Source organism: Babylonia areolata, chromosome 1 (genome assembly GCF_041734735.1).
Source record: "Babylonia areolata isolate BAREFJ2019XMU chromosome 1, ASM4173473v1, whole genome shotgun sequence".
NCBI lineage: Eukaryota > Metazoa > Mollusca > Gastropoda > Neogastropoda > Buccinidae > Babylonia > Babylonia areolata.
The window spans coordinates 94,221,670-94,235,714 of record NC_134876.1 but is presented as its reverse complement, the minus strand read 5'-3'; the positions used below and the strand labels follow the sequence as shown (position 1 = coordinate 94,235,714).

The window sequence follows — 14,045 nt, the reverse complement described above, 5'->3', positions numbered from 1 at the left end:
ACCTGGGGTTATTTTTCATGCATCCTGATAGCAGCATTGAGACAGAATAGAGTAAAAGACATCTACTGTAAATCCCCAAGACTTCAGATCTTAACTCCCATTTTAATTGCACAGCATGCATATCCAAACCCCAGTTTCTATTCACAAAGCTACTTGCAGCTCCCACTGATTTTTACTGAAATGATTGGTGTTTATGGAATCTTTTTCAAACTCAATGTGAACTCTTTCTTGAGGGTGGGGTGGGGGAAGGAGGCAGGCAAGGGGGATCGGGGGTGGGGGGTGAGGGTGGGGGGGCGTGAGGGGAGAGACATTTTTGTCTGCCTTCTTCTTCTGCGTTCACTCGTATGCACACAAGTGGGCTTTTACGTGTATGACCGTTTTTACCCCGCCATGTAGGCAGCCATACTCCGTTTTCGGGGGTGTGCATGCTGGGTATGTTCTTGTTTCCATAACCCACTGAACGCTGACGTGGATTACAGGATCTTTAACGTGTGTATTTGATCTTCTGCTTGCATATACACACGAAGGGGGTTCAGGCACTAGCAGGTCTGCACATATGTTCACCTGGGAGATCGTAAAAATCTCCACCCTTTACCCACCAGGCGCCGTCACCGTGATTTGAACCCAGGACCCTCAGATTGACAGTCCAACGCTTTAACCACTTGGCTATTGCACCCGTCATTTTTGTCTGCCAACTCTTGATTCAAATTTAACTCCAACACACTTATATATACTGATTATGATCTTCACCACACCACAAAGTAAGGGAAACCCAGAGAGCACTTTTCCTATAATACATGTTTCAGCCTAATTTAGTCCATCTTCTCAATGAATCCCATCTATTCATCCCTCAGCAAAACACTTTTCTCTGACCTACCTGTACTGAACTGTTCACATCAAAATATTCCCTATCATCACCATAAAGGTCTGGCTTCCCTTACCTGGGCCTGCAGGTTGACATGTGCCCCAGTGTCAACCAGGATCTTGACGATCTCCTCATGGCCGGCCAGTGATGCGATATGCAAGGCTGTGTTTCCTTTCTGCACAGCCACAGACAGGGGAAAAGAGGATAAAAATAAAGATGAAAGCAAACAAGGAAAACATTATGTGAATAAAAAGAAGTGTTTGTGCAAAGCTGTTTCATTCTGCACAGCCACAAACAAAGGGAAACAATATCATGTGAATGAAAATATGGATAGAATCAAATTGGGAAAACACTGTGTGAATGAAAATACCAATGAAAATAAATGAATGTGTGTGCTTGCACAAGACTGTGTAACTTTTCTGCACAGCTAAAGAAAGAGGAAAAATAAAAAAAATATATATATCTCTAAGTTATAAAAATAGACATAGAAGCAAATGGAAAACATCATATCAATGAAAATACCAATGAAAAAATTGCGCTTGTTCAAGGCTGTGTTCCCATTCTGCACAGCCACCAAGAACGTGAAACAATATTATGTGAATGAAAATAAAGATAAAAGCAAAAAGGGTAACATTGTGTCAATGAAAATCCTGACATGCAATCAACAAAACATTCATGTGCAACTAACTGCAAGGCAATTTCCTTTATGCACAGCCCACAGTCAGTGGGAATGTATATTACAAGTGATTTAAGATAAACAACAAAGCAAACAGTAAAAACAATATGTGAATGACAATACATATGACAGCAAACTTGTATCTGCATCAGAAAAATATGGGGTTGTGCTTTCTGAAACTGACAGATAATAGGAAAAGATATAAATGCCATAATCATCTGCAGTTTGTTTCAGTGATGAGAATTACCAGACCAGAATTTGAAGGAGATTGTTATCTATTTCCTTTTTTCAAGGATGCGCATTTTACTTGCAACATCTTTCCATGTCTTTCTTCCCCCTCTATCCATGTCTTTGTCCCTCAGCTTTGCTGTTTATGTGGTGGTGGACACAGTCGTGATCTTTCCTTTCCATTCATGGTTTAACCCTCAGCAGTTTTTTTTTGTTCCCTTTTAAAGAACAACAAATACATGATTTCAAACTTTTGCCACCCAGTTACACAATGGAAAAAGAAAAGGAGAATCAAACAGTTATGTTCTTAACCCTTATGAGCAATACCCTGTCTAGAAATAACCAGAAATCAGGATGGCAACAGTGACTATGTGGTGTCACCTGTCCTGACAGTCTGGAATAGCTAGTGCATGAATATTTGACAAATCTACAAATTCAAGCAATTTTTTTTTTAAAGACTGAATTGATTTTGTACAAAATTGCATTCATCTACACACATAATTATAAGAACACTTGCAGAAACACATACCAATGACTCAGACATAAACATTTTAAACATGCCACATGCAAATAAAAGTCAAAAGCGATTTGGGAACAAAATGAAAGTAACACTGCGGTGTGTTCCACCCTTCACCCACTAAATACCTCTTCCCATTCCACCTCTAATGGAAAACAAGGAATCAAGAGGGAGCTACTCAAATACCATGGTCTATAAATCTGAGTACCATTTATCTACAGTAGGGTTGTTATTTCAACAGCACACAATTCAAAATGTGACAGTCTGTGATGAGCTTGAACTTAGGCAAAAGTGATATTTACATGCACAACTCTCACACTGATAGATTACCCTCATGGAGTCACTGAAAGTAACACTATATTTATTCATTCTAGAAAAGAGAAGAATAAATGGTATTCATCAGTTTTGTTAATGTGGTACCACTGACCCTGCAAGCAAGAATAACAATCTGTAACCAGCAGAACAAGAATGTCATCCTAACAGATAACCCAGCTCCTTCCCCAAAATGTTGCTCCCCATCCTCATCTATATTCACAGAAAATTAGTAAATAATACTATGGCATTCAGACTGATGCATGATGCCCAATGACACACAGAAGATATTTGTTTTAAAAAAATATATAAAAAAAGAAAAGAAAAGAAAAAGCAAGAACATCCAAGGAACGAGTGAGTGACTGAGCAAGTGGTGACTGGGAAGGCAACTGGGGAGGGGGGAGCTGGAGGAAAGAGAAATGGAAGAAAGCAGAGTTGGGCAGTGTTATGCAATATGGTGTGTGAGCGTGCATGTGTGTGTGTGTGTGTGTGTGTGTGTGTGTGTGTGTGTGTGTGTGTGTGTGCATGTGTGTGTGTGTGTATTCATGGAAAAGAGCACATGAGTGTCTCTTTACCTCAATATCTGCTTTTGAACTTAATAAGTGTGTATGCAATCAAACACTGAACTGGAATGAAGTAGTGTTATCCAGTGGGTGTGTGCTCATGTGTATGAGTGTGTTTCTTTCATTTAACATCTTTTTACATGTGTTTTTAGATGTGTGTGTGTGTGTGTGTGTGTGTGTGTGTGTGTGTGTGTGCATGTGAGCACACAAGTGCTTGTATCTCTTTTTGAAGTTGCAAAGTCTGTGTGCCACTGAAAACAGGAAAGCAGCGAACTTTAGTTTCACTCTGTACATCCCACCCTACCCAAATTCACGCACACACACACACACACACAAATATGTATAGGTGTGAAAAACAACGACAACAACAAAAAAGCAACCAACACTAACACAAAAAAAAGCCAAACTATTGATCAATTCACTGGCTGCCTGTAATGTAATCAAACTGCACTGTAGGGATGCTGGCTCCAAGGGAACAGGACAGGAAGCAAGACAGAGAGTTAGAGGGTAAGGCTAAAGGTCAGGGGAGTGGAGGAGATGGGGAAGCCCTGGCTGGGATAAAAAATAAAAGAAAAGAAAAAAAAAGACAATGGACAAAGGGCTGTACAGCTTGCTCACTGTAAGGTTTGTCACTAACCTTTGTGGCTGCCTCCACATTGGCACCCCGCTGCAGCAACTCTGTCACAATGTTCACATGGCCTTCTTTGGAGGCTAAGTGAAGGGCGTTCAGCCCATTCTGAAACACACACATACAGAGAAAGTATTAATATATGACTCTAATATCCTATCATGGTCTGAATATAATTATTATTGTTGAAAAAAAAAAAGATAAAATGTTTTATCATCTATACGTGTCCTATCTACAAAAAAACCCCAAAAAAAAAACCCCCCACCCCCCACTTACCCACCCCCCCAAAAAAAAATCAAGAAAATCCTGTCATGATATTACTATCTGATTAAAAATAGCCAAAATGTCCCATCAAGATCAAACTATTGTCAAAAAAAATGATCACAATATCCTGTCATGATCTATGAATCACAGAAGTTACTCTTTCATGATCCAATGATATGTTACCATGATCCAAGGCTTTCATTTTATGATAAAAATATCCTGTAAAATATACATCAAAATATCTCAAGATGATAAAAGTATTGAATTAAAAAAATCAAAATATCCAATTATGATTAAAGAGTACCATATTATGATCAAAATATCCAATCAATAATGATCAATGAATATCCTACCATACTCAAAATATCCAAACAATAAAATACCGGTAATATCATATCATGATCAAAATAGCCATTAAAACAATTACCCCAATACCCTGTGATGATCAAAATATCTTACACATATTTGACCAAAATTTGCTATCATTATCATCATACCCATTGTGAAATAATTACCCAAATAAAACATCATGATCAAATTATTGTTTAAAAAAAATCCAATCACGATATAAAAAAAAAAAAAAAATCTCCACCATTAGCTTCTCATTTGAGGTTAAATGAGGCTAGATAGATGATGGAAACTGTGTCTTTTCTAAAAACTACACACACATGAAAAAAAAACCCAAAAGATTCTATCTGCAACTCATCTGTGGATTTCATGACGAAAGATGAATGTCATTCAGCCCATTTTCAAACACTTGAAGCAGTGTGTATACAACACCCACTTCAGTGACACACACACACACACACCGCTCACAAACACACACTCATATATATATTATATATATATATATAATACACACACACACACACACACATATATATATATATATATATATATATATATATATATATATATATATATATATATATGAATTTCAAATATTTCTGCCTAAAGGCACAGAACCCCTCTTTTGTCAATTGAATGAAAAGAGATGAAGGAATCCAGCCCACTTTCAAACATACATGCACACACACATGCATGCACACACGCATGCATGCACACACGCATGCATGCACACACACATACTGCTTTCATCCCTTTGGGGTTATGGAGAAAAAGTGACAACATGAAGAGCCCACATTCTCTCTCTCTCTCTCTCTCCCCACCCCCCAAATTTGCTCTCTCTCTTGCAATAAAATTTGCTTTGTTTTGTTTCATTTCTCTCACAGTCTCACTCAATTCATTTCAAGTTGTTGAAGCTAAAAGCACACCCATCTGATGGCCACAAACAGACCATTACCAGAAAAGCACATAATATTCAATTTCATAGGGCAGATCACTGGTTACAAGCACACAAACTGTGTCAGAGTATCACAGTCAAGCCAGCATCTCTGAGCAGGGTGTCTTCACAATTCCTGAGATGCTGGCTTGACTGTTTTACTCTGACACAGTGAGAGAGTAGAGAGAAATGAGTTGGAGGAGAGAGGGAGAGAGAGACAAAGAGACAGACAGACCGACAGACAAAGACACACAGAGGCAGGCAGGCAGGTTGACAAGAATTAAGAATCAAGAATCTTTAATCCTTTGGCCCCTTTTGGGGCATGGAGGATATTACATAACAGCAATAGCATTTTACACCAAAATTAAACATAAACAATTAAAATAATGTAACTATCAGAAACAGAATACAAACTATATGAAACACAACATAAATGATGATAGTATTTTTCTGGTATAAACCTCAGAATAGATCAGACTATGTTGCTCATCTTTGCAACATTACTTAAGTTTAACCAAATTGTCTTGGCTGCATGAAATAAAATTACACAGAAAGCCTCTTCCAATAAGAAAAATTATCACTGGCCTTTTTTCCCCTGACGTATTGCAACAATCTCTTCAGAATCTTTCTTCAGCAGAATAAGTCTAAGTTTTTTTATCGTCTTTTTTTTTCTTTCTTAATCACAAGTCCTATGTCATTTACTTAAATGAGGTCACATGAGTCATGAAAACATTTGTTGTCCTTTCAGCATCAATGATCTGAAGTAGATGACTCCTTTGTGCAGCAGCCCACAACAACCTCCAGCAACACCTTACACTACACAAAAGGACTATGCACACCCCAGCGCACAGCAGCAACGTGATTAACAGAATAATCGTTAACTTTTTTGTTCACGACTTGGCGAATCCATCTTATTGTTGACAATGGTACAGTCATATAAGCTCATATATGCATAATATCTGTGAATTTTCCATGCCTTCTAATTAAATCACATATCAAATCATTTACACATACAATTATTTTCAGTCTGCGAGTCGCTGGGATTTTACTTTCAACACATGCACACAGTCATGTTCTTCACTGTCCAGCAAATCACAAAGATGGCTCGCATCACCACATGAAATCATCAAGTATTTTAGTGCATGCATTAAATGTCCAGCTAAAAGGGCATTACAGTACGTTATACTTATTATGATATAAACATATTTTATATCATCAAACAAATAAAAACTGCCATGAAATCCCTCAAAGACTGTGTCAATGGTTCCAACTAGCAGTTATTTATAGTATATTGTAACACATCTCTATCAAACAATCATGCTTAATTAGTCATCATCAGGAAAGACTCGTACATTGTCAGAACGTTTTTAACAACTTATTCCCTCCTGAACAACTGATATGACAAATACTTACGATAAAATAATGTGATTTTTTAATATATCCAAAATCACTGAAAACTTCAATAAATAAGCACGGTGTCCTGTCAGACATATAGACAAAGATGTTTTGTTCATGCTATGGCCTTTCATGAAGTGGTGCTAACATTAGTAACAAACATTTCAAAGATAACATAAATTTAACCTAACAATCTAACATGTAAAAAGGAGAAAAACAATCAGCTGCATTTAGTATTTCGAATCCACAAAGGACAACAAAGGGAAAAAACACACTCAACTGCATTCTCTCTCTCTCTCTCTCACAAACACACACACATATACAAACATGCATGCAAGCATGGACGCACGTGCACACACACAAGATAATGATTTAATATACTGGTGCTTTGTAGTTGTGATCTGAAAGGAGTATTATGTCCTTTGTTTAAGTCTAAATGCTCTTCATTTTCACATGCATGCCCAAACCTACAAAAGAAAAATCTTTTTCCAGAAAGATTCTATAACTATGGCACTTCTTAAAACTTGTTTGTTTTCACAGCCATAAAAATGGCCCAACTGATCTCTTTATAATTAGACTGGTGTTTTTCCCTGTCTGTGCAGACAGCTTTTAACAGGACGTTTTTTTTTTCAACTGGACACTTTTCTTTATAGCTCACATTTCCTGACGTCAAACTCCTGGGGTTCTGTTACAGTGTAAGGGTTAGAAACGTGATTCTTAAACAGAGTCCATAAAGCCTTATATAATCACGCCAAGCACAAACCTCAAACATTCAGCAGCCATAAAGCTAAAGGGCACCAGAACACATGCCAATGATTACCTTAATCAGTAAGTGGGAAATAATATAAATAACAACAAAAATAATACACATACACATATATAATTATATATATTTGTTGTTGTTGTTTGTTTCCCAGTCTCTGTAAAGTTTTCTTATGATCGATGAGTTGCTTTGTTGTCACCTGGACTCCCCCCCCCCCCCCCCAATAATCATATATATACATATATAATATGTAGGGGGTGGGGGTATGGGGGGAGGTTTGTGTGGTAAGACGTTGTATGTACCCATGTATTTTTCTAGTTTTTTGAATGGTTCTGCACTTTGTATGGATCCAGAAGTGTGTTTGAGTTATGTGGCCACTCACGGGGTTGCTGGTGTTGATGTCAGTGCTTCCCTTGAGGTACTCCAAGACTTCTTGCAGATTCCCATCACGTGCTGCACGCAGGAATCCTGCGTTCCCATCACTCTGCAAAACAGAAATTTTCATAAGATGAAATGGAACAAATAAGTTTTTTTTTAAAAGTACATGAAACTAAATATTCAGCAAAACAAATAAAAAGGGGACACCATTACACTTCAATCATCACCAGAGAATATTTTCTATGCTTGAAAAATAGATTAACATATCGATCAAATTCTGTGTCATGATGATTTGTTAATGCTAGCACAGAATAGTTTCAGACTGTTCGCCGGCTGTAATGAGAAAACTAGGCGGCCATGTAATCCTTATATTTTCTTTTCATTCCTGTACAGACAAGAACTGATGTTACTTTTCTTTGGATGCATGCAATGCCACTGTTCATGTCTGACACATATATAATGAAATATATTCTGACATGAAGACTTGGCACCAAGTCCTAACCTCCCCATCCGCCTTCCACCCACCCAACCTCTGGTTATCCCAAGAGAGATTTTTTCTTTTTCTTTTTCTCACTTTGTTGTTGTTGCAGTCTGCAGCAGTGCCGTTACTCTTAGTATTATCAATGCCACCAGAACATTTTTTTTTGCAACCTAATGAACATAATGAGAAGTGACATCCCAGCTCCACTGGACTTTTGCATAGTCGTCATGGCACTGGTCACATCAACTTGAGAAAAAAATCTGGTAAAATTCTACAAGAAAAAAATCTATTCCCACGGGTATTTAAAGAAATATTGTATGCATGCAGACAGGGGAAGAAAGGAAAAACAAATGGTCTGGTGCCAGATGATGATGCACTCTTTTTTCTCTCAGAGAAGAACCGTCTCAATTTCACCCATTAAAAAACAAACAAACAGAATCTGCCATGACTTAAAAAGTGACAATACAGTTTAGCAAAACAGAATGTAGTACAATAAAATACAATTCAGTACAGCAAAGTACAACACAATAACAAGCACACTTACACTCCATTCCTTTCTGAAAGCAACAATCACTCTACAACAATTCACTTGTATAAGACTTTCATTTATTTATTCGTTTATTTCTTTATTTTTATTTCCTCAGACTGGATAACAGTCTATCACCAACTGAAACATGAACTGGCACATATATATCCCCATCCATCCCCCACCTTTCAACTTGTTTGGCCAAACAAACTTTTTCCTATCAAAAGCTCAAGTGAGTAAGACAAGCTGAACGAGAACAACAGGAAAATCGGAGAGCAAGAACAATTATCTGTCAAGACAGCACTGGAGCATTGATTTTCTCTTTTTTCTCTCTTCTTTTTTCTTTTTAAAGCTGTATTCATTGTCTCTGCTTCTTTTCAGCCTGTTACACTGCTGCCGGTTGTGTTGTGCGTCATTTATGTTTTTTGCGATGCTTGCACAATTTTCTGGAACTTGAGCTGGGCACAGAGTTAGACTGGAAGATCAGGTATGATCATCCTTCCTAAATCAGTAAATGGGCTTTTATGCACTAACATGTGCACGCACACATATGTGTGTGCTCACATACAACACACATGCACTTTACACACACACACACTCACTTTCACCTTCATCTAATATCACTAAGCAGTAAAAAGACATCAAACTAAAGAAAGTAAAAGAACTCTCTCTCTCTCTCTCTTCACCGTTGGAAAATAAAGATTCATTAATTCATTCATTCTCACACACACACACACACACACATAAGGCATATAAACACCTGTGCTCACACACACACACACATACACACACACACATGCATGCTAACACTCACTAATGCACATACAACAAGGGCATAATCGCCTCTCTTTGCATAAGCAGCCACTTTTCACCTGACTTCTTGTTTATTTGGTATACATTTATACTGTTTCCCTCAACTGATTTCCTAATCAATAGTTTACTAGCTTAATATCATTGCCAATATCATGATCAACATCAAAAACAACCAGTTGCTGTTGTTTTTGTGTTTTTTAAAAAGTTGCATCTACTTCCATTTTTGTGTGCATCTACTTCCATTTTTGTGTATACGCCAATGTCGGTGTGTGTGCATCATGAACTATCATTGTGTTTTTATCTGTCTATCTATCTATATCCATCCATACATACACACACACATACACATGAGAGTGGATGGAGCAGGTGCATAGAGAGACAGCAAGAGGGGTATGGAGAGTGTGTTACTGTGAAGTTCTGTATATGTGTGAATAACACGAGTGTGCATGCAACCATACATACATGTGTGCATGCATGCATGAGTGCCTGTTTGCATGTGTATACATGTGTATGGTGATGTATGAGTGCAGGTGCATGTATTGTATGCATGCATATTTGTCTCTGTACACAGATGTGTATGTGTGTGGGGAGGTGGGGGTATGCACATCTACACATGCATGCATGACTGTATGCGCATTTGTGTGTGTGTGTGTGTGTGTGTGTGAATTTCATTTATGTGTGTGTGCCTCTCTCTCTCTGTGTGACACTGTGTGTGTATGAATTTTGCAAATATATATGCAATGAATGTATACACACATATGTATATGCTTTGACGGAGACAGGTTTGCAAGTTGGCACACATAAATCGATCCCTAACTGGTTAACAAACCCCAATAAGCATACATAGATCATGTCATCTCTTAATCATTACAGTTTGGGTTGGTTGGTTGGTTTTCAAACGTGTAATTTATTCGTCACTGCTGTCATATGCTTCCTGGAGCCTCCTGGAGCAACGGATATTCTCCATCGCTTCTCTCAGCAGGTGACAACAACAGTAAACAAAGTGGGAATGGGGTACGTAGCGGGGGTCGGACCCAACGAGCTGACGTCATGTCTGACACGCTCACACCACCTCGATCGATTTTCTCCCCCTGGCTCTTCCCCTTCTCCCAACAACTTCCTCTCTTACCTCCCCTCTGTCCATCCTACCTCCCTCCCCCACCCACCCCCACCCCCCTTTACTTCTCTCTCCCTACCCACCCCCCTCCCCGAACCCCCCTCTCTCTCCTGACTCCAAATCTTATCACCCGAGGTAACAACACACACAATCCGTCTCTCAGCAGCTCCGCGAGAACAGAAAATGTGTTGACTGCGCGTGGGCGTCAAGGAGACCCGAGAAAGCTTTTAGTCAGTGTCGAGTATCGTGCTTTGAGTGCACTGAAATAACAACAACAACTTCATCATCATCATCATCATCAACAAGAACATTTTAAAATGTGCAACTACGCATGCAAACGTACGCAGATATGTGCAAAAGTGTGCATGCCAGAGACACACATGGTCTCTCTCTCTCACTCTCACTCAAACACACACACACACAGAGGTGCACAAACCAAGCGGTTAGATCACCACGCTTTCAATTCCAAATTGTGGGAAGGAGCAGGTTTTTCTAATACCTCAAGATAAATTAATAGCAAGACGTCCAGACCCGCCATACCGAGCCGAGGCGCCGTACCTCCAGTTTTGCATACAGCCACATAATAGCAAAAAATACAGGTGCCTCTAATACCCACAAGAGCTTGACTGCACAAGGAAAATGCCCCATTCACGACAGAACCATCAGCCAATCGATGCCGGTAGTAGGAAAATGCACCACACAAACAAGCAAGTACGCAAGCAAGCAAGCAAGCATGCGCGCGCACGCACACACACACAAACATGCGCGCGCACAAAGCACGAACACAATGGACGCACACACACACACACACGCGCGCGCAAATACATTTCAGACATCTCCGATGAAAAAAACAAAAACAACAATTGTCAAAATTTTAAGAACATAATAATTAAGTTACGATCCGACTTCATGTTTATCACACAAATCATGCTCCATTTTCTGTCAGCAGTAATTTTGTTCTGGGTGAGGTCATAATATATTAATTAACAAACAAATTTGCAGATCATTAAACGAAACAAAAGATTATGATTGAAAAAGGGGGAAAAGATGCAGAAATAGTTAAAAGCTAAAACGGACAACAAAGATGATCTCTTCCCAAAAGTGCCCTTCCTTCGGGCGTCACGCTCACGTTGTTAATTCAGAGTCAGGAGAAAGGGGTGGAAGAAGGAAAAAAAAGAATTATGCTTCCTGACTCTCTCTCTCTCTCTCACGCACGCACACACACACACACACACAAACTCCCTTAAACTTCCCCCACTCCCACCTCCGACACACTCTCCTCCTTCCAAACACACACGAACAGTTAACCGTCTGTTCTCCAACTCCAGAGACAGAAGCACGATGAAGGGTGTGTGTGTGTGTGTGTGTGTGTGCATGTGTGTGTTTGTGTGTGTGTGTGTGTGGTGTGCGTGCTTGCGTGTGTGTATGTGTGCACGCGCGTTGGTGAATGTGTGCGTACGTACGTGCGTGCGCGTGTGTGTGTGTGTGTGCGCGCGCTTGCTTCACCTCCCAGACCATACCATTCCCTGGGCCAAGGCAACCTTCACTCCAGGGACACTGTATTGATTGCCCGATGCTTGGCCTCCACTGCCTGCCTGTCTGTGTGCCACACACACAAACACACACACACACACACACATCTCTGTCTGCACGTCTGACCTTGCCGACGCCCTCTGTTGAGGGCAGGTCCCACAGAGGGTCACTGCCGCGAAACAAAACACCTTCCACGTTACCACACAGTTTGACCATGAATTTACTCTCTCACGTGTAAATAATTACCTCGCCAAACTGATGAGCTGTAGGGTTAACTGTCTATACCTTACATAATTTTCTCGTTCAATATCATACGCACAAGAGTGGTGGTGGTGGTGGTGTTTTTTCTTCCCCATTCTGGTTGTTGTTTGTTGGTCTGTTCTTTTATATGTGGGTGTGGGTGTTTTTTGTTGTTGTTGTTGTTGTTGTTGTTTGTTTGTTTGTTTGTCTTATTTGGAAAGCTGTAATTTTGGGGATTATGCACATCTTTATACAAGCAGTTTTATGCACATGTGACTGACTTGGGTTAATTCTCTGATAAATTCTACTGAAACTGGAACAAAAAACCTGTAAAGATCGGATCTATCCACGGTCACTTGGAATAAATACACCACAGACCTGCAAAATCAATATTCTAATGCATTGTGCTATAAAGTCTTACCGTATCTGTCGGTCTGTTTCCATGCGCACGAAATGCATAAATGCATTCATCAATGTCCGCTAAGGTGTGCATGGAAAGGCGAGCCGTTACGTGTATTATGTGTGTGTGGGGGTGGTGGGGTGGGGGGGGTGCGTGCGTGCGTATGTGCGTGTGTATTATACATCTATATTTACTTGCGTGTGTACGCGTACAGGCAAAAACACTTATGCCCTGACAATGATCTCTCCTTCAATTCCTGCCGATGACTGCCAGACAGAACACCCCACGCACACTCCACTTTTGTCAGAGTCAACAACACAGCATGATCACTACACCATTATCCAAAACAAAGGCACTGCCTGTACGGGTTTCTTCTCAACTGACGTCAGAAGACAGTCACAAAATAATATACAACCGTCTGTATTTCTGACTGATGTACAACCTATGAGAAATCCTGGTAAAACTGAAAGGGAGACAGGCCCAGACAGGGAGCGGGGGAACACTGAGAGAGAGACTGAGAGAGAGGGAGAAGGAGGGAGAGAGACAGAGAGAGACAGACAGACAGAGTGACACAGGGACGGAGAGAAACACTTCAAACAGACAGGCAGGCAAAGACAGAAAGGGAGAGAGGAAGAGAGAGAGAGAGGGGGAAATAAACAGACATACTGGGAGACAAACAGGACAGCGAAAGACAAGACAGACAATCAGCGACAATTAGGCAGAAGATTAATAGATAAAGGCAACGACCGAGACGGACAGCCAGCCTCAGACAAACCAATGTAACGAGAACACATGAATATCGACCTGTGTGTGTGTGTGTGTGTGTGTGTGTGTGTGTGTGTGTATGTGTGGGTACGCGAGTGTGCGTGCGTGCGTGCGAGCATGTGTGTGTGTGTGTGTGTGTGTGTGTGTGTGTGTGTGTGTGTGTGCATTTATAAGACAGAGAGGGGGAGGAATGTGTATGTGCATGTGTGAGCGTGTGTGTGTCTGTGTGACAGGGGTGAGTGGAGGTGCGTGTTCGTGCGTGCCTATTGTGTGTGCGACTATAAACACTCCAATAACAA

At 40.1% G+C, this 14,045-nt stretch overlaps 1 protein-coding gene across 44 annotated transcripts in view; it reads right to left on the bottom strand.

Annotated features, from left to right (window-relative positions):
- Window positions 1-14,045, bottom strand: part of LOC143289416 (uncharacterized) — a 198,891-nt gene that overhangs the window by 160,260 nt on the left and 24,586 nt on the right. For all 44 annotated transcript variants that reach the window (XM_076598412.1, XM_076598537.1, XM_076598544.1 and 41 more), the window contains exons 2-4: window positions 7,876-7,977; window positions 3,799-3,897; window positions 942-1,040 (exon numbers count right to left, since the gene is read on the bottom strand). In XM_076598412.1, the coding sequence (XP_076454527.1) occupies window positions 942-1,040; window positions 3,799-3,897; window positions 7,876-7,977 (300 nt within the window). The remainder of the gene's footprint in view (window positions 1-941; window positions 1,041-3,798; window positions 3,898-7,875; window positions 7,978-14,045) is intronic.